The sequence below is a fragment of the Oryzias latipes genome, chromosome 2 (assembly GCF_053564925.1).
Source record: "Oryzias latipes strain Hd-rR chromosome 2, Olatipes_Hd-rR_3.1".
In the NCBI taxonomy this organism is placed as follows: Eukaryota; Metazoa; Chordata; class Actinopteri; order Beloniformes; family Adrianichthyidae; genus Oryzias; species Oryzias latipes.
In genome coordinates, this window is record NC_136238.1 from 7,317,181 (window position 1) to 7,338,697 (window position 21,517).

Below are 21,517 nucleotides of genomic sequence, written 5' to 3' on the forward strand. Positions count from 1 at the left end.
CATCATCACAGACTGCCATGCTCAAAAGCAGCGGCGGCGGCAGCGGCCCCAGAAGAACATCCTGACCTTCAATGAAGGTCAAGTGGAGCCGGCCTCAGAGGAAAAAAGTGCAAAATATCTGTGACATCACTGCTTTAGACTGCTTAAAAGGTGTTTTTTTTTTTTTTTTTTTTTTAAGAGCCCTTATTCCGCCTGAACATGCTCGACTCGTCCCTTTGAAGCTCTGAAAGATCGTTGAAGAGGTTTTTTTTGATGGAGGACATATATCAAGATTAAAATTTCATTTTTAAATGAATTCTTTTTCTGACTGCAAGTCGCTCCGAAGTATAAGTCACAGCAGCAAAAACAAAAATGCACGATTCAGACAAAAAAACAAACACAAGGTACTTTACGCCAACTGCGCCTCAACGTGCCAAATTCCCGCTCAGGCCTGCTTTTTGATCCTCGTCTAAAACTGTGTCCAGAAACTTTGGTGAGAAGCTCAACACATAAAAAAAAAACCAGATATAAGTCGCACTTCCGGGAGAAAAGTGCGACGCTTTGGAACGAATCCACCAAACCTGGAGTCACTGTTCACACGATCCAAGCGTCATATTTGCGTCCGCCGTCTCTTCTTCAACTATATATGCTGGTTTTTGATGCAAATTTGACGCTTAAAGCTTCACATTTAATCATTGTCGTGATTTTTCTAATGAAAATAATCTGCATATAGTTTAGATAACTGATCTGCATGTTGCTATGTTGATTTCTTAAAAAAAGATAATTAAGTACTTCATCTTTGTCGTGTGATTTATTGATATTTAAGGATTCTGAATTTTGTCTGATAGAAGTTATGAACCGGATAATGAAAAATCATGATTACGGTAGAACAGGGTGGGATTCTAGAAGTTCCTTCCACTCCCTTTCAAGCAATCTTTGATTTAATGTCTAATTATTCTAAGTTTGATACGTCTTTGTATGAATGTATAGCTGATGATTGTTTTGTTTTGTTTCATTATTCTTGCTTTGATTGCTTGAAATAAACCATTTCTAATCAAAAATGAAAAACAGTGTATGAAGACAACAGGACGTTGACAGATCAGGTGTATTTGCTGTTTTAAAAAGAGCGTATCTGTGACGTAGAAAACACGGTGGGCGGGGCCACAAGCTTCCAGCTCCGCCCCATCCCGATGCAGACAAACAGATCCATGAACGTCTCCGCTGGAATCTGTACGGCTGGTTAAGCTCTGGTGTTCCTGCACAGGTAATGTTTGGTTGTGGGTGTGAGGGGCTGTAAGCTAGTGGGAGAGCATGTAAACAGAGAGCTCTCAGTTGTGGGTGTGAGGGGCTGTAAGCTAGTGGGAGAGCATGTAAACAGAGAGCTCTCAGTTGTGGGTGTGAGGGGCTGTAAGCTAGTGGGAGAGCATGTAAACAGAGAGCTCTCAGTTGTGGGTGTGAGGGGCTGTAAGCTAGTGGGAGAGCATGTAAACAGAGAGCTCTCAGTTGTGGGTGTGAGGGGCTGTAAGCTAGTGGGAGAGCATGTAAACAGAGAGCTCTCAGTTGTGGGTTTGAGGGGCTGTAAGCTAGTGGGAGAGCATGTAAACAGAGAGCTCTCAGTTGTGGGTGTGAGGGGCTGTAAGCTAGTGGGAGAGCATGTAAACAGAGAGCTCTCAGTTGTGGGTGTGAGGGGCTGTAAGCTAGTGGGAGAGCATGTAAACAGAGAGCTCTCAGTTGTGGGTGTGAGGGGCTGTAAGCTAGTGGGAGAGCATGTAAACAGAGAGCTTTCAGTTGTGGGTGTGAGGGGCTGTAAGCTAGTGGGAGAACATGTAAACAGAGAGCTCTCAGTTGTGGTTGTGGCGCAGGGTTATTCTACACCAACAGTCCCGCAAAAAAAAATATTTGAACACACTCGTGCCGCTCTGCAGAAACAATGTCCAAGAAAACAACACAGGTTTTGACTGGGAAGGCTTTGAAAAGTGATGAAAAGAGGGTTGGAGTGCGACTTTAAAAAGATCTAAAACGTTGCTGCTTCACATCCTGTACCCTGACTTTGATCGATCAAGTCCAGAAGTGACCAAACGCCCCAAAACGGACTGTGAGGAAGATTAGAGGAACCCAAAGAATCAGAGAGGACGAGCACTGACCTGGTCGAGTAGGAACGCCTCTGTCAAAACTCGGGCGAGAATCAACGAGTTCCACTGGAAGAAAAAAAAGAAAAACATGAAGGAGGACAGGTGAATGGAGCGGCGTTGGGAGGGTGTGGCTGCGGCGCCGCTCGCCTCCACATACCCTGGTTCTCCGTGTTGGGCTGGTTGAAGCTCTCGGGGTGGATGAAGCCCACGTCCTCCTGGGGCAGCAGGTCGCTCTGGCCGTCTCCTGCCTCCTGGTTGGGCATCAGGGCGTCGTTTCCGTAGCTGACCCTCACGTCGGTCTGCAGGTTGGCGAGCTGCTGGGCCATCTCCGCCTGCTCCCTCTGGAGGACTTCTGCTCGCAGAGGAAAAAAAAACTTCCACTGTAATAGAGGCGTAAAAATCCCCTCAACTAAATCTTTGAGTACTTTTGTAACACAGTAAAAAATAATAATAAACAGATTCAGGTTTTCCCCAATTTTAGGGGTTGTCCCAGTCTAGAGCTTGTTTGAGACTCTGGTTTCAGTGGCAGCAGGTTATCCTTTTTTTATACTAAACTGGATTTTAAAGAACTTGTATTCATCCTGTTCTATATCTATAAAAACATACACTTTGATTTTTAAACAGAGTTTTTAACGACATGGTTTTGGATTATTTTTTGGTCGAACAGACACCTAATCTGCTAAAAACCCAATCGGCAGTTTTTGCTCGATTCTCCTGCTCTGCATTAGTGGGCCTCAGACGCAGATGGTCGTGACGCACAAAACAGATAAAAAAAAGAAAGAAAAGAAAGAGAGAAAGAAAAAGAGGGAGAGAAGGGGATTTATCTTCAGGGCTTTCATTCTGCTCTGAACAGAAGAATTAGGCCAAGAGGCTCCTCCCTCCGATCAGGAGGGAAAATAAAGGTTTTCAAGCCTCCAAACAACCAGATTTATGAACTTTTAGCACTAAAGTGAAACATACAACTCGTCCTGTAGTTTAGATACGCTATCCGTTTACTGATTAAAAAATAAAACCTGTTAGAACGACTAAAAACTTTAATCTAAATAATTCATTCATTTCAAACCAGCATTATAATCAGGCATGTTTATGGTCAAATACTTTCTAAAAAATATTTTTTGATGAAATATATATTTTCATAGGTAACTTTTTTAAACATCTATCAATCAAACCCACTGAAAAATGATGACATCACAGCGGGAAAAACCAACTCAAAACATGAAAGGGGCAAACATTTCTAATGGGGCTCCACAAAATAAATAAAAATAAATACGGAAAAAACATTTCACATTTTCACACAGTATGGGGGGGGGGGGGTTCTACCTTTACAAATTTCAACTCCTCCTAGGGATTTTAATCTATCGCCTCCTACTCGAGTATGGAAGCATTTCTGTAGCATAATTAAAAATAAAAGTCAATACCAGAAATGCTTTTTCATTTTCAAAATGAAAATTTATTTGTTGACTCAAAATTAAAAAGAAAAAGCAATCCGCTTTTTCCTTTTTCTTCTTCAACACTGCTCATTCTGTCACTTAATTAAAATGATAAAGAAAATGGTATTTGACATTTTATTCTCAAAAAATCCTTTAGTAATATGTGTGGCAAAATTCAATTAGAAATTTGTAATTTGACAATTAAAATGGATTAATTGAAATAACTTTTATTTTCACAATGTAACTGCATCAAATGACCCAAAAATAAAATTACAAATCAATCCTTCAAAATGGTTTTTCCTTCAACACCACACACATTCTGTGACATCATTACAGCGAAAATGCAAAGAGGGGATTGCATCCTCAGTTTGGTTGACGGTTCTCCGCCCTCAGTTCCTGAATGAAACCAAAACTCACCGACTTGGTCCTGGATATCGTCGGCCACGCCGGGCACTTTGTAGAGCAAGCCCAGAGACTGGTTCATGCGCTCCTCGATGACTCGCAGATGGGTCAGCACCTGCGGGGGGTGGGACGACACCTTCAAATCACTTCCTGTCAGGTGGATTCGGTTCTGATCAGAGTCGGCGCTGAAGGTCATCTGAGGTCGGATCTGCGCTGCCTTCTTGGGGTCCACCATGCGGACGTGCTCGAAGTGTTTGAGGGTGTGCTGCCGGTCCTTCTGCTCGGCGCGCACGTACTTCTTCAGCAGGCTGAAGACGTGTCGAGGCTGCGGGGGCAGAACGTCAGCACATATTAGGGGATTAGGCGACTAGCCTGATGGCTAAACAGTCGAGGGTTCAAATCCCTGGCTACCCTGTTAGCAGACCCCCTGATGTGAACCCTTCCCTGTCCTTAATTTGAAGACTTGAACCAGACAAATGCGATTCCAAAGCACTTATGACTATAGGATGTGAAAAAAAATGTATTTTTGAAAAAAAACTTTATTGACAAATAAAAAAACAAACAGAATAAAAGCAGATCAAAGGCTAAAAACGTTTAAATTTGGAATGCTTCAATGACAATAATGGATGTGTTTGGACAGATTTTCCTTCAGGAATCTCTTGTGGGTTCAGTTCAGTACCCTGGGAGGGTCCTCCTGCAGCGCAGTCAGGTAGCTCTCCAGCGCCAGGCGACGGCGGTCGTTCAGCAGCGCCTCCACCCGCGCCATGTGCGTCTCCACTAGCTGCTGCCGCTCGCTGGCGGCCTCCTGCTCCAGGGCCTCCACCGTCTCCTGGAAACGCTGCAGGAACACAGGCGCCTCAGGGTTGCTGCTCTGCACGGGATGACCTGCATCGGGGGCCGGTCTTACCTGAATCACGGCCTTCTTGTCGGCACGAGGAAGGTTCTTGGCTTCCCTCTCCGCCTCTTCCCATTCCCTCATCACCTGCAGATGAGCACAGTTTCATTATTCTGCCACACAAAACCCGGACTGAGTCAAATTTCCATTTTTTGGGCCTAAAAACCCCCACAATGGCGTCAGATGCTGCAGTAGAGTAACTGCTGTCGTTTCTGATTCCTTTTTCAGTCGGCCTCATCCTCCCACATGTCCCCCCCGGTGAATCACCAAGTTTTTTTTTTTTAGTTTCACTTCAGCTTTGACACAAACTGAGGAGGAAGTGAGGCGGACGGGCTGGGATGACGCGGCGCCAGAAGCAGAGGGGCTCCCTGTGACTCTACAGGCGACCATCTGGATCCCCCCTCTGAGACGCTTGATCAACAAACACAATTACAGCTGAGAGGCCTCGGTCGCAGGGATTAACCATCCCACCATTTATTTAAAAACTTTGCAGAGTTTTATCTCTTCCCTCCGTCCCGATTTCTCACTGCAGTACCTGGGACATCCTCTCGCGGTGCTTCGCCTCCAGGCTCTCCTTCGCTTTCTGGAAGTGGGCGTGCTCGTTCTCGTCGGCGGGCGTCTCCAGGTAGTGGTCCACGGCGTCGGAGGAGCTGGGCTTGGCGGTGGGGACTGTGCGGATAAGGCGACAAGGATGAGAAGACACTCAGGAAGTGTTTAAACATGCAGATAAAAACCAAACATTTGGGTTACTGTTGTTAGAAAGCCTTCAAAAGGAGAAAAGGGAAAAGAGCTGCATCCTCCAGCCGCAAAGAAAACCCGTTAGTGTTAGTCCATCCACTCCATCCACCAGAGCCGTTCTGTCCCTGAAACCTCAAAGCCACCAGAAAGGAAATAAATTGGATCGGTTATTGCGTGAAAATTAATCATCCGCCACAAACGTGCAATCAAACGTGGTCTCCTGCGCGCGGGCGGCCATGAAGGTCGCACAGCCGATGAGATTGGTTCCGTTGGCCGAGCGCGTGACTTCACCAAACGCCAAAAAGCATCGGACCCGAGCCCAGAGCGCCACCCGCCCGTGTGCCGTGAAAGCCCTAAAGGTGGAGCCAACGGGGCCAAAAATTATTTAAACTAAATATAGTCAAAACAAAACTCAAGTTGATTTATTTCTAATTATTTTTTTAAAAATACATATATTTTGTGTCAATAAACAGTGATTTTAACAAAAAAAAAGGCCAAATTTGCAAAGCATTTTATTACCATAAAGCTTAAGTATGAACATTTAAAGCAAAATAAATGTGCAAATATTAAGAATTCTTGGACTTTTATCTACGTTTACATTTTAACCTTTCAAACTACAAGAAACATAAACCTTTTTTTATATTTTACAATAAATGTTTTTTTTATCTAGATATATTTTCAATTATTTTTATTGCACTTTACCTGCCTGTTTTAATGCTAATAAAATAAAAAAACGTAATTTTGAAAAGTCAATAGTTATTCGATCAATAGATCAATACGTCTATTAAAATTAAACACAATCAACCTTTTAATTTCAGTTTTACATGAAAACAACAATAAAAGTTTATAACTTTACGTTGAAACTGTTTTTCAGACTATTAATAGCATCACTGGCTGTTTTTTTTAAGTTAATTTTAGTCACTTCAGTGTATCGTTACTTTTTAGGAAATGTTAAAAATAAAAAAAACTTTTGACCCTCTTCCTTGCTCATGTCAATTCTGTTCCATTATCTCGTTTATCTAAAATAAAACTCTGTAGGATAAAATGTGGAGATTATAGTGCAAATGTGACAAATAAAAGCTAAGTTAACAATAAATGTGGTGCTACAGGATTCCTTAAAGAGCCTTTCTTTCATTGAGGCAACCTAAAAATTTGCTTTCTCACCAACACACACGCTGGATTGAATCAAATCTGTGGAGGAAACACGAGTCGAGTGCTGCAGGGAGGCTGCTCAACGTCGTGACTCAGAAGCACAAACTGAGGTGTGGAATCTGACGCAGCCCGCTTTGTGTTTGCACAAACCTGCAAGTCTTCGCAAAGAGAGGAACTGCTTTTAAGCAAAACCTCTGCCTAACAGCCAATTAAACCAGATAATCCTATTCTTTTTTACGTTCTTTTCTTGAACGGAGTGACAGAACCGCAGCTCGTTTCCTCGGCGACGAGGACGGAACACGAGCGGCCTTGTAACCCGTCAACGATGCGACAGATAATGTGCGGCGAAGCGCGGATTATTGTAAAAAAGAAAGAAAATTAAAAAAATCCTTCCTGCCTGGCTGATTTCACATCTCACCCTCCAGCTAAACTAATAAAAATGCGAGAGGAGAATCCTGAAGACGCTGTAATCATGGGAATTATGGTCGTTATCCTACAGGCTCGTGTAACCATGGCAATAACGAGTGTCTTCATTCTGTTGTTTCCTTAGAGGACATAAACAGATTTTCTTTGTCGGCATTTCTACTATTCCCTATCAAAATAAAAGCCTCCAAAGGCAGGTGAAAGATGCAGGAAATCAAATATGTGAACAATTTAGAGGAGTATGTGAAACATGAAGCATATTTCAGGGCTCTAGTGATCATTACAGAGGCGGAAAGAGAAAGCAGAGAACAGCTGTTAATTCTGACAGGCTGAAAGCGGAGCGGCTGCAGACAAGCGAGCCATCGCCATCATCGCCGCCACCGCCGCCGGCAGGACTTACGGACGCTGCTGCAGACAGACATGCAGTACTCCTCTGACTCAAAGTTATTCCTGTTGCCTCCGCAGCCGCCGTAGATAAACTGAACGCAGCGGCCCTCCTCGCGATCAAAGAACCAGCGGGGCAGCAGGGCCCGGCACGGGCCGGTCTCTGCGTCGGCCCAGCACACATCTTGGAAGACACACATTCAGAAAACAGCCCATAATTGAGAGTCCTGGAGGGCAAGGAGTGGATTGTTTTTGCAAGTCTTCTGTCTCACTGCTGGCTACACACTCCAAGACTCACCAAATACCCGCTGAAGAGGAATTATTCACCGCCACCACCCAAATAATGACATCATAGCGGGAGAGACCATCAAAACAACGCAAGGGGCCAAAATCTCAAATGCAGTACAAAAATAATAAAAAAACCAAAACACACATGTCCGGGACATCCACAGGAAGTTTTATAATCATTATGGGATGGCCATGAAGCCGAAAACTTGGCGACCATGCTCTTCCTTTTCTCACAATTTGGGAAAAGAAAGATTTTGTTTGAGCGACTTTCTCGAAATTTATGTATGTTACAACTTTTTTTTAAAAAGTTTAACGCAATCATGAATTCCAAACAATAACACCTTTAGTACCAGGTACAAATTTAAAATCCCCCTAGAGACTAAGAACTATGGCCTCCTAACTCCTCAAGCATCTGTGGGAAAAAATATTGAATTTACAGTAGGTAGATGTTGAACGGCGTTGGCGTGGTGAGCCTGCAAAAGTGGCGTTCCCCTGTTGCATGCGCGTTTTTTCCACCAGAATATTATGACAAATTAATACGCGAATCTTTGGCACAAGCTGATCGAAACGAGAGGACATAATAAACGACTATATGAGGAATGCGGCTGTTGTTGCTGAGGAAATTCAAAAGTTTACTTTTGCAGATTCTTCTAAAAATGACATAAACTGGTCCGTCACCCCCAGGCGACCGAAAAATAAAATGGTTGCTATGGAGACAAAACCATTTTGAGTTTTTTTCAATGATTTTGTTACTGATCATGGACACGGGGCCTGAAGCAGCCGCTCAGCCAGTGAGGGCAGCTAACAAGGGGCAATGAGGGGGGGCAGGTAACGCCTTCGGCCTACACAACGCTGCTCGCGGCTTTATTCTCTCTCTTTGACTCTCCTTCAGGCCTGTGAGTGATCGTTTCTGTTTTTCTAAAATGCTTCAAAGGACGTGAGGCTGAGAGACGAGTGCAGGCGGGTTTGGGGGTTATGAATGCTTGGAAGGGCAGTTAAAACTAATCAAACAACTGAAATGAAGAGACGGCGTCTCATGCCACTAATGGATCGTAGATAATCGGAGATGTGAAATGACAGAGCGGCCAGAACCACCGCATGGATCTGCTACAGGGACCGGTTACGTTTTTGGGAGAACGCCATGTGCTGCTTTGATGCCGAGTGGTTTCCTCACCCCGGACGACTTCTTCCACGGACTCTGTGGTTGTGGTGGTGGTGGTTGTCATGGCGACGCTGGCGGTGGGCTCGCCGGCCTCTTCGTCGTCGTCGTCGAGCGCGTCGAAATCGTCGTTTTGGTCATCCTCGTCATCCTCCTCCACCACCTCTTCGTCCTCCTCGCCGTCCCCATCCTGGTCATTGTCCAGACCGTCGTCCACCACCTCCCTCTCCTCCTCGTCGTCATCCTCCTCGGGCGCCTCTTCGTCATCGTCCTCCTCTGCCACAGATGGTTTGGGCTCCTCCTGCTGCTCTGTTGGCGCCGGCTCCATTAACCTACTGCGAGACCGGAAGAGAGAAGCAGCAGTGAAAACCAAAAGACCAAGACATCATTGTTGCTAAGCGCCCTGCCCCGTGCGTCCGTCACGCAGACCTGTTGTCGGCGTAGTCCGTCTCCACGCCGCCCCACCACACGTCGGAGTCGTCAGCGTCCCGCTCGGCGCTGTCGGCGTTGCGCTCCACCTCAGTGGGGCAGCAGACGAACTCCACTCCCTTGAAGCGATCGATGCCGCACGGCAACAGCATCCCATAATCGTGGAGGGTCATGGTCCGATCTCCACAAGACTGCAAGGACAGACAGGAACGAGAAGATGCAATAGATGGACTTCAATTAGGTGTGTCCCTTTCAGTCAGTCCATTCAGAAGCTGAACTCGAGCGGTGGTGGGACACTCCACCTCAAGCATCATCTGACCTCTGTAATTCACCCGGGTCATGGGTTCCGTTCTTCAAACTGTTCTAGAGGCTTTCAAGACTCGCTCCCATGGAAATGGTGTTTTTAACATGTTTTTGTGGTATTTTTCGCCAATATTAGAGGGCATATATTAAGAAAATGAAGCTTGAAATGACATTTATTGAGTATTTATTTATGTGAATCGTTGTGAATCAGGAGCAGAAGAAAACCAGGAGTTTGAAAGAGATTGGAAATACACTGGGCGGGCCACAAGCTCCATGCTCCAAGTTACCAGCAACAGGAAGGGGAAAGGGGGCGGGGTTTCTCCCTCTCACAACTAAGAGGTGAAATTCTAATCAATTCCTGCCGCTCTGTAGAAAATATGACCTTGAAAACGGCACTGATTTGTTCATTTTAACTTAAAGTACAATCTTAATTAAAAGACCACTAGGAGCGTGTTAAAAATAGAACAAAAGATGACCATATTTGGACATTGACGTCCGGTTGGTCTGAAGAACAGAAAAAACTGGTTATATTGTGCAAACTGAATAATCTGATTTCTTACAACAAATCAGAATTCTTATTTATCTGAATTATTTTGTACTTCTACATCTTAAAATGACAAATCACAATCACCGAACGCGATTTGCTTTGTCAGAGGCGTCCAGTTTCAACGTTCAGTCAATGCACAGATGAATCCGGCGGGTCCTGCCGCGCATTCTGAGCATCAGGCTTGGCGCATCGGTCCGGCAGCAGCACGTTTTGAGCGTTTTGGCGTGTCAAGAGTTCAAATATCTGAATTTCTGTGAAGAATCTGCGTCACATCAGAACTCAGAGTTGGCCTGTGACGACAGAAGTACCGCTGAAAGCGCCGTCATTCAGACGCCGCTCCGGCAGCAGAGGGTGAACCTCACCGTACCGGGAGAGTCTGAATGATCTGATGAACCCAGACACGAAGACGCGATCACCCACACTTCAAAACAAATGATCCCTCAACATCAAGTTGAAAAGAGGTATTGTTGTGATGGCGGCGGGTTCCCTCACCTCCTTGGCAACAGTGTGCCAGTGCAGGTGGCTCTCACACTGGTCCATGCGCTCCTGGTGCAGGAACTTACACTTGTCAGGAACAAGCAGAGCGTCGCTCACGAACTCTCCCACTGCAGTAAAAAATAAATAAATAAAAAGATGTCAGCGTCAGAGCTTTGAAGGTATTTCTAGATTCATTTTGTAAAAAAAAAACAAAAACAAAAAACGAAGCTGTATTTAGGACAAACTTGCACTTTCCTCACAGTTGAACTGCTTCCCTACATTCTGCTGACTCATGGTAAAGCTGTTCTATGGAAGCAAACTCAGTCTCGTGCTCACGTTTAAATAAATCACATTTATTTATTTTTACAGTTCCTTTTCCTCTCCAGGCTCCACCTTTTGTGTCAGGCAACGATTAAATGAAGCGAATTTAACATGAAAACATAAAAAAGCGGATGATTTCAATCCATAAGAGGGGGAAAATGTGTCCTGCTGCTGAAACCTCACCCAGGCAGCGATAGGGAACCACGATGTGCATGTGGCCGCGGCACTGCTTGCGTCCCTTCTTACACCAGCTCTGGATGCTAACCGGCTGGTTGGCCTCCACCACGTTGGTGATCTGGAGCTCCGGATACACCTGGATAACGGAGTTTGTCATTATAGGGTTCAGAAATGAAGTATTTTTAAACTAAAACAAGCAATTCTCTCATTTTTACCCTAAAAGCACCTCAATTTAAAAGTTATTTTCACTTCCCCTCATGTCTGAACTTCTGTTGCAGAGACGTTCATTCATCTAAATGAGGTCAAGTGGTTGACTAGAGCTGCAACATATCACATTTTGAAATTCATCTCAAAAGGAACGATTCATCTTTGAGAAGAAGTCTTTAATCCTTTTAATAGGATTTATATTTAAAACAAAAAAGTCTTTTTCATTTCTGCTTTCCCCAAGCATCTGTTTCACTCCAGTAAAGAACATTTCAAGAATCTTTTTTTTCAAAGTGGGTGGTACGTGTTATCGCTACGGCAACCATGTATGCGTTTTCTGCAAGAAGGAAGCGTTTGCCTCCTATGTTTTTGCTTTGATCGCTTTTAGAAAAATGTAAAAAAAATAAAAGCGTCTTGAAGCCATGTGGAGTTATGAAACCACAAAACTAAGCGTGTTCAAGCAGCCACTTACAATGCCAAGTCTATGCAAGTGCGCGTTTTCGGCTTCCTCGTTTGAGACCCTTGCTTTCGGGCGTAGCTACGTCCGTTTTTACGACCACTTCCGGGTTCTAAACATGTCGCCAGTTAAAAAAGGCAGCGCTTGGCAAAGACGAATGCATTAGGTGAACCCAGACGTGGCGACAAGCCTGACAACGTCTGCCTTTATTTTGCAAATAAAGATAAACCAACGCCACCAGCCATTGCAAGGACGCTAGCAATGAACCAAACCGTTTCTGTTTCGTGCTTAAATCACAAGATTTACACCGTATTGAGATTTCGCACCAAGTCTCTGCTATCCTGTAATGCGCTGCTACTGTGGTCGCTTTGGTCCAGTTGTTCCACTCAGACCTCAGTCCGATTGGAAATGAACCGAGACGACCTCGAAAGATGGGTCCGGGAGCGGTTCCTGTTCGCTTACCAGTCCCTGCGTTTGACTGAACAGCATTCGGATTACCATTGGTTCACTTTAAGCAGACCAAATGTGTCCAGTCTGAATACACACTAATACTATTTTTAGACCCTTTTGGACCACTTAGAGCTGAATTTAAAAGACATACTCCAATAAAACATGGGATTTTGGTGTTTTTAACACGTTCTTATGGCATTTTAATGATGGACATATATTAAGAAAGTAATGCCTAAAATGGCATTTACTGAGAATTTCTATATTTAAATAGTGATTCGGGAGCAGACAAAATAAGGCCGTACATGTGATGTCGAAAATACTGTAAGGCGGGCCACAAGCTCCCTGCTCCGCTCCATTCTGATGCATCCACTTGTAGACAAATTGATCCATGAACGTCTTTGTTTTCCTCGTCCGAATTAGCATCTGCATAGCTACAACATTGCTCGCCATTTTTGTTGCACCGGGTATGTTAGGTTGTGGGTGGGAGGGGCTGTAAGCTAGTGGGAGAGCATGTAAACAGAGAGCTCTCGTTTATAGAATTGAACCTTATCTCCAATTCACTCATGGCAGCCCAAAGACAAAGGACAAGGGATAGAGCAATTACAGCTCACTAAATATCAGATCAAGCAAACAAAGAGTGATGATTTTGGCTGACGGGAAGTGAGGGCAGGCTTGTTCTGCCAGCACTCAGAGGGGAATTTTTATGTCCTAGAAAACGACACAAGTTTATTTATTTTGGCTAAAAACCGCATCATCATAATTAAAAGACCACTGGGAATGCTTTTGAAATAAATTGAGAGATGACCGGAGACGGACTTGAATACCTCTACCGGTAAAACATCCCACGATGCTAGAGCTGGCCATTAATAGAGTCTCACTTTTGGTACGTATTGTGCTTTTGGAACAAGTAAAACTGAGTAAACCGACGGTACTTTCTTTTGCAGATTGAATTAAAATGGACATAATCAAAAGATTTCTTTTTTTAAATGTTATTAGCAGATTTGTAAATGCAGATCTTCTGCAGCCATTAAAAAAATACTGTCATTGGTCTTTAATAATGAGTTAAAGGTCAAATGAATTTTCCTCGCGTGCTGTGAGCTACATTTAGATACAAAATCCACCCTAAAAAAAGACTATAAATATTGATGGCGTTCAGTACAGTAAACTGATCTTCTGCAGTCGTGCATCAGTCGCTTTACATTTAATAAAAATACCTTTTAACCAATCAACTAACACGATGTTGCACATTAATCCTCCACTGAAGGGGAGCCTTCCATCACTCCTCGCTCGCCTCACCTCCTGGCAGTACTGCAGGATCCCCTCCTTGGTGCCGATGCAGCTCTTCGTGCCGGAGGGGTCGGACTCCCACTTGCCCGTCTGCACGTTGATGTGCATGTTGAGCTTCCCGCAGAACATGGCCACCTGGGGCTCAGCCAGCAGACCCATGGACACGTCAGTCGGCACCTGTGAGAGCGAGCAGAGACGTCCCGTCAGCTTCTCGGGGTTTCAAACAGCCGACGCAGTTACATTTTACAGCTAGGCGAGTGGGGGCTTTGAAATGAAAACTAAGATGAGGTCTGATGAGGGAGACTGGGGATAGACGGCTTACATCATCATCACCACCATTATCTCAATAAAACAAAAAAAGAGCACAAAAATCAAACAACATAAAATGGGTCATGCTTCTGTGTTCAAGCCCCGCCTCCATGGGTCTTCTGCCTCTTGAATAAGCGAGCTCAGTGTTTATGTAACCATCTTTTTTCTCATCTCCAGAGGGAACAAACTGAGCAGTTGCAGAAGGAGAAAAGAGGAGGGTCCACCTCCAGCAGGAGCTCTGCTCTGCGGTCCTCCTCCGTCTGGAGGTTTTTTGTGTCCGAGCATCCTCACAAACAAATAAAAAGAGGTGCCGACAAACTGCTGAATGTCCACATTGTGCCGGCAAATGAGCTGGAACAAAAACCGGGAGGGAGTACGGGAGGAGAAGCAGGAGGGAGGGGCGGGGGCCGCTGCCTTTGTGTGCCGCCTAATCTCGTTAATGGTTCTGAAGGCCCTGGCAGCCGAACAAATGTTGTTTTTGCGAGATGGACGGCACATTTTCCCCTTCCAGACCTGCGTGCATCCGAGGGGCATCGTGCCCCCCGTCCAGTGTGGGAGTGACCAATGGGAGGGGGGTTCGATTTGATGAGAAAAACTCTTAAGGAATGGCTGCTGTATGCATGTCTGTTGGATCAGGGTAAAGAACATCCGTCAGTGAACATTAAATTCCACTTCTATAAAAAGTGTTTAAACCGTAGACGACGGCGGTCTCTGGAGCTTTACTATTTTCACCACACTGCACCCGAGGAAAAAAGAAAAAAAGGGGGCAGCCAGCATGAGCTTACTCCAATAAAAGCAAGTCAGACAGCAGCAGGATTTACCGCTTCTTAGTCGACAGCTAAAAAAGCTCACAATAAATAACTAAAAAGGTGTTTGATCTAAAAAGTAACTGTTTTGTCGCAAACACAAGGCGTCTAAGTCTGTGCAATAACAGCACCTGCACGCCATCGGATCAGCTTTCCCGTCTGCGAGTCAAATCTGGACCTTTGAAGGGTTCAACGTGATGTAAACTGTAATAATGGCTGTCCTTCGTGTGTCGAAGTTGGTCTTGAGTTTGAGGATTAAAAATGACAGGCTCTCATGTGGGCTGCTAGTCCAGCTCGGGATCTGCAGAAGCGATCACATGTCAAGCATTTGAAATCGGTTGAAGTTGCTACGGAGTGACGCCGGTAATGTGGCTGTTGGTATTCACGTTGGCGTTGGTCCTCAATGGTTATAATGGCATCCTTTAAAGTTGCACGCCATTTGGATTTTTGTATGGCTTCTTCTTCCCAGTTGTAGTGTGGGATGCCTGCTCTCTTCATGTGTCGCTTTAGCACATCTTTATAGCGTAGTTTCTGTCCACCGCGGCTCCTTTTTCCTTGAGAAAGTTCTGAGTAGAATACTGCTTTGGGTAATCTATTGTTGGGCATCCGACACACGTGCCCTGCCCATCGAAGTTGTGCGGATGTTATTAGGGCATCAACGCTAACTGTGTTGGCACGTCTCAAAACCTCAACATCTGGGATACGATCTTGCCACTTGATGTTGAGAATGAAGCGAAGGTGGCGAAGCTGAAGTCGTGTTAGAGCCTTGATATGTCTGCGGTAGAGTGTGGTGCACTCAATGGAGTATAGCAAACAGGGGATGACTGCGGCTGCATATACCTTCACTTTGGTACTAGTACTGATGTCATGGCAACTCCACAGTCTCTTTTGTAGTGCACCATAGGCCTTAGTGGCAGAAAGTATTCTCCGTTCCACTTCCAGATCAGCTGAGTTTGAGTTAGTTAAGGTACTGCCCAGGTAAGAAAAACTCTCTGTTGACTTCAGTGGTTCATCATGAATCATAATCGTCTCTGGGTGTTTCTTGGATAATGTGGGAGGCTGATACAGTAGTTCGGTCTTAGAGATATTAATCTTCAATCCAAACATCTCAGCTGCAGAGGAAAAGCGATCTACAATCTGTTGCATATCAGATGCGTTACTAGCTACAAGGGCTGAGTCATCAGCAAAAAGTAGTTCTCTGACACACATCTCCTGTGTCTTAGTGTGGGCACGAAGACGGGCAAGGTTGAAAAGTTTACCATCAGTTCTTGTGCGGATGAAGACACCCTTGTTTGGGCCTTCTTTCATAGTATCCAGTACAGCTGTAAGATATAGAGAGAAGAGGGTTGGTGCCAGTACACAGCCTTGCTTCACGCCATGGTTAACTGGAAAGGTGTCACTGGGTTCACCACCAACTGAAACCTGTGCCCTCATTCCATCATGAAATTGCCTAATAATGTTGACAAGCTTGTCTGGGCAACCATAGGTTTCAAGGACCTTCAATAGAGTTGTACGATTGACTGTATCGAAAGCCTTTGTAAAATCTACAAAGACTATATAAAGTGGTTGGTGCTGCTCTGCTGCCTTCTCCTGCAGCTGTCTCAGAGTGAAAATCATGTCTGAAGTGGAACGACCAGCCCGGAAACCACACTGAGACTCAGGAAGTACTTCTTCAGCAATGGTCTTTAATCTATTCAGGACAATTTTTGCAAGCACTTTTCCAGCTATGGCCAGTAGTGATATACCCCGATGGTTTCCGCAATCTGCACGGTCGCCCTTTTTCTTGTAGATGGTGACAATTAAAGCATCTCGGAAGTCTTGTGGCACAGTACCAGAGATAAGACATCTGTTGAATAGATCTAACAGAGATTCACACAACTTCTCACCACCATATTTCAAGATCTCTGATGGGATACCATCAAGACCAGGTGCTTTACCACTTGCTGTTGATTTCAGAGCGTACTTGAGTTCTTCCATACTGAATTGTCTACCCAGTTCAGTCTTTTTTGGTGTATTTTCCAGGTTTTGACATGCATTTGACTTTACTGAACCATCTTGATTTAGCAGCTTATAAAAGTGCTCCTTCCATCTGGATCTGATGTCTTGGAGATCTGTGAATAGCTTACTTCCATCTGCTGATCTTACTGGGGCAACAGCAGTGCTTCTTGGGCCATAGATAGACTTCAGACCGGCAAACAGTCCATGGTAGTTATGATTATCAGCCATGCTCTGCAATTCCTCTGCTGTCTTCTGCCACCAGTTGTTCTTCAAATGTCTCAGCTCCTTCTGTACCTTTGCCTTGATTTCCGAAAGTGCACCCTTGCTCTTCTCAGAATTCTCATGTAGATGTCTAAGATGTATATGCTTCTTTTCCTCCAAGAGTTTCTCGATTTCACTACCATGATCACAAAACCAATCCTGAGTCTTTCTATAAACAGGACCTAGGGTGTTCATACTTGTAGAATAAACTGTTTCTTTCAAATATTTCCAGTGCTGTTCAATATCCATCTCTCTAGTCAAATTTACATTCTCCAGAGCTGCTTCAATTTCTTTTGATAGCTCATCACAACACGTTTTGTTTAGCAGTTTGTTAGTATCCATTTTCTTGGGCTTGGTACTTGCAGACGTTTTCCTACGAGGTAAGACAATTTTTATTCTAAGTTGACATCTCACAAGGTAGTGGTCAGTAGAGCACTCTGGTCCACGCATTGCCTTTGTACATAATACATCTGCTAAGTCTGATTTTCTGGTAATGACATAGTCAAGCAGGTGGAAGTTACCTGAGCGAGGGTGCTTCCATGTGAAGAAATTCTTATCGGGTTGATAGAAAAATGTGTTGGTGATGCTTAGGTCAAGTTGAGCACAAAGGTTTAGAAGAAGATCTCCATTGGAGTTCTTTTTCATCTTTCCAAATTTGCCAATGACACCCAAGTAGGTTTCCCAGTCTGTTCCAACTCGAGCATTGAAGTCACCTAATATCAGGAGCTTGTCTTCTATGGGAACTTTGAGGATTACATGAGTAAGTTCTTGGTAAAATGTTTCTTTTTCGTCATCAGTGTAAGTCATAGTTGGGGCATACACGTTCACCAGAGTTAAATAGCGACCTTTCTCAATAGGTACTCTTAGAGACATAAGTCTAGGTGAAATTGCTGTGGGTAGTGAAACTAACTTTTTAGCAATTGTGTTGTGGATTGCGAAGGCAACTCCAGCTTGTCTAGGTGCTGTGGTCTTACCAACCCAGAAGAAAGTGTACTCTGCTTCTTGGAGCTGTCCCTGGGCCTCAAGACGTGTCTCCTGTAGGGCTGCAATCTCAATGCTGAGCGTCTTGAGTTCCTTTGCAATCAAAGCTGTTCTACGTTCAGGTCGGTTATCATTATCTAGCATAGTTCGTACGTTCCATGTTGCAATAGTCATCTTCTTTGATTTTGAGGTTCTACCGCATTAAAGGAAGTCCCGCTGACCGCGGTTAGCCAGCCAGGTCTAGATCTGAGTACGCTTTTTTTACCCCACCTTTTCTAGGGGCTTCCCATTCCTGGGCAGGCAATGCTGTCCCTAAAAAGGGCTGCCTGGTCACTCACATTGCTGCCTCAACAAACTGGTACTCATAGGTCAGTTAAAGTTGCGACCATCAGATGTGAGCCGCCTGCATGCAGAGCTTCTGCTAACAGCTCCCAGCTACTTAGGCCTGCTGTCGACACATGTACTCTATCGCCACAAGTCTTAACACTCAAACACTCAAAACCCTCAAAACCCAAAACGCCTTGCACAAAACCAAAGCCAGTTGGTGTTGTGCCTCAACCAGACTGCCTCTCTGGTCCTCAAACGCCACATACAATGTGGTACACAAGTGTGCAACGTACATTGCTGACGAAGAGGTCGCCCCGCAGTATTAAAACACTTGCTGGTTGATGCCATCCTTTGGCCTCAGCTTTTTGAGGCTCATCAGCATGCCATCAGGTGTTAACGCCATTGGCTATTGGCTCATCTGCCGTTTCCACCCCCAGACATCCTGCTGCCAATGCCTGAACCTGTGACCCCAGGTAGGGAGGCTAGAGGGTGCTATCACTTGCCTAAGGTGACCCCTCAGACTAGTGGAGGGAAGGAGTCGTCTTACTTCTCCATTTTAGACTAGCTCCAAGCTAAGTCTAACCACTGCCACTGTAATAAATCCTTCAGTCGCACAGCGGGGCGTAAAGTCCTCTCCTGGTCAAGGCCCTCCAGAGCCCGCAGGGACCGCCGCGCTGGTGGACTTCACTCCTGATGCCCGACCATCTGCACCACCCAGCCGGATTATTTTAATGACCCACTCCGAAGAAAGCTGTTTTCTAACACGGCATTTTTTCAGATGTTGGAGGACACGTGTGAAGAAAGTTCAGCTCAAAATTGTTTTTCTGAGCATGTATTTATTCAAATTGTTGTGAATCAGGAGCAGAGGAAAAAAATGCAGTTTGAAAAAGGTCGCATTTGTTACGTAGAAGACGCGCTGCTCCATTGTAGACGACTGTACACCATTGCTTTCCTTGTCCCAACTGAGATCTGACCAAGTAACCATACGTCTTGATAGCTCTGATATCGCTGGCCGTTTTTGCTTCAACAGTAATGTTAGGTTGGGGGTGTAAGGTAGCGGGAGAGCGTGTAAACAAAGAGCTAACAGTTAAGGGGAAGGGGGGCGGGGGTAACTCCACGCCAACGGTCACGCCCACAACTCAGAGGCGAATTTCTAGGTGAGTTTCTGCAGAAAATGGCTTTTTTTAAATTTATTTTGCCTTGAGACGGGATAATCATGATCAAGTAGAACAAATGTTGATTGAAGTGGGTCTTTAAAGGTCTCTGCCTCATCAACGACACCGATGTGTGCCCAGAGTTTGGGGGTCAAATTGCCGATTCACTAAAAGAAAATTCAAAAACACTTCTTCCCTGCTTCAGGATTTAAGTGAAAGAAGCGCCGACCGACATTTAAATACTTCCTTCATCTCTTTTGATTAACAAACCCTTCCTCAACCGCTTGTCGTTTTTCTCCCATCCTTCCTTTGCAGCTGTGGAAGATACATGGTCACTCCCTTTCTGCAAAGCGTATAAATCACGGGCCAAGAAAAGACTGACGGCACAAAGACAGAACAGTCACCTCAACGGTGAGATGAGTGGAGACAGGAGAGAACAAATTTATGTGTTCAAGGATACTTCAGACATTTGGGAAGAAGAGGACGAGAGAAAAGGACGTCGGAATCCTCAAAAACCAATTTCTTTAGAGGGAAATAATCTACTAATCATCCTTAATTTTGAGAATAGTTGCAGCAAATCATCTGGGAACATTTTGTACCAAGTTTTTTGGGGGACAGACTGTGCAAGAAAACCCAACGGTCTCAGGAAAAGTCACACATTAGGAGCAAGAAGAGACCAGGATTCCCCTGGTCTCCTAAACTCATTTCGTCCTTATCCTACTCCAGCTCAGAGTCACAGTTCAGCCTGTCAGATGGATGGTCAATAATCTGGGAAATGTGGATTGCTGATGGTCAATACTCATAAGATATGAACGCGCTGGATTCTTTGAAAGCAAGATCTTGGGTTTGGTCAGTGGACTGAGAATTTAGCAAACTCTGATGCTTCAATTAATCCTGTTAGTCCATGAAAACCCAGAACAGAAAATTCCAAAATGGTTTTTAGCAGCAAACTGGGTTCGTGTGCATCAACAAAAAAAGAATGTCAGCGGCACAAAACCACAGAACTGCTTTGAATGCAGCACTGTCGTATAGGAGGTCGTTTACATTAAATGAAGTAGAAAAACAAAAACAAAAAAAGCCACGTCTGGGTGGACGTTTGAAGAGGAATTCAGCCACGTTCTCCCCGAGGGAGGCACATAAAAGTCACAAAAACACAATGCAATGATCTAATTACGCAACACAACGACATGAAAGTTTAAAGGAATCCGGCGATTAAAGTCAGATTATTTGCGAAGCAATTTGCTGAGTGCTTTCCCAACCATTGTTGGTTTATGGAAAGCTCCGGGCATTTGCTCGCGTCTGTTTGGAAAGAAAAAAAATATATATTTTAGAGGAGGCTGCAGTTTCAAAACGTATAAACCCCGACTCAAAAACTTTTTCAGATCATACACAACGGGCTTAACAGTTGTGCTGTCCGCCCTTACCAAACCATGACAATAAAATGTATTCTTTGACAATAACTCAAACCATTTTTTTAAACCATTTTTTTTTTCTTTTGAACAATGTTTTCCTCAGAGTTGATGTCAACCAAAAAAAAAAAGATGACCTATTCACAGTAGTTAGAAATCTCAACAGAACATTGACTTATTTTAACTCCCAAATTATCCTGTGAAACAATTGGTTTTTTTAACCGTTTTAATGCTACTTTGAGTAAATATTTAATCATTTTACTGATAAAATTTAGAAAGTTTTGCCTTTAATAGAAAAAAAAGGAAAACTGGCAGCCTGAACTGTCCTCTGACTAAAATAAAACAAAAAAAGCATAATTTTTTTCTCAACTTATTTGTGTTTACAGACAAAAGGTTTCACCTTTTCTTCTAAAGTGGGAACATTTTATGACTTAAAAAAGTAACTCCTCCAGCACCGACAACTTTTTCTGAACTTCTGCTCTTTAAATGTTCCTTTGTATTCACACTGTAGTGAACCACACCAGGGTTCGTTTGCAAGTCAACAGGGTCCCAGACTCTTAAGGACTTCTCTTGCCCCCCAAAAGGCAAAGCTGGAGGGGTAAAGGTAAAAAATTTAAGTCATTTGATGGGACAGAAGA

General features: G+C 44.3%; 1 protein-coding gene across 2 annotated transcripts in view; it reads right to left on the reverse strand.

Annotated features, from left to right (window-relative positions):
• Positions 1 to 21,517, reverse strand: part of appa (amyloid beta (A4) precursor protein a) — a 44,718-nt gene that overhangs the window by 3,378 nt on the left and 19,823 nt on the right. Inside the window, exons 2-14 of one of the 2 annotated variants that reach the window (XM_023965885.2) lie at positions 13,644 to 13,811; positions 11,243 to 11,372; positions 10,754 to 10,866; positions 9,412 to 9,602; positions 8,998 to 9,317; positions 7,552 to 7,719; positions 5,374 to 5,507; positions 4,851 to 4,925; positions 4,623 to 4,781; positions 4,140 to 4,268; positions 3,959 to 4,058; positions 2,269 to 2,463; positions 2,124 to 2,177 (exon numbers count right to left, since the gene is read on the reverse strand). In XM_023965885.2, the coding sequence (XP_023821653.1) occupies positions 2,124 to 2,177; positions 2,269 to 2,463; positions 3,959 to 4,058; positions 4,140 to 4,268; positions 4,623 to 4,781; positions 4,851 to 4,925; positions 5,374 to 5,507; positions 7,552 to 7,719; positions 8,998 to 9,317; positions 9,412 to 9,602; positions 10,754 to 10,866; positions 11,243 to 11,372; positions 13,644 to 13,811 (1,936 nt within the window). The remainder of the gene's footprint in view (positions 1 to 2,123; positions 2,178 to 2,268; positions 2,464 to 3,958; positions 4,059 to 4,139; positions 4,269 to 4,622; positions 4,782 to 4,850; positions 4,926 to 5,373; positions 5,508 to 7,551; positions 7,720 to 8,997; positions 9,318 to 9,411; positions 9,603 to 10,753; positions 10,867 to 11,242; positions 11,373 to 13,643; positions 13,812 to 21,517) is intronic. The other variant, XM_078931817.1, reaches the window with a different exon arrangement.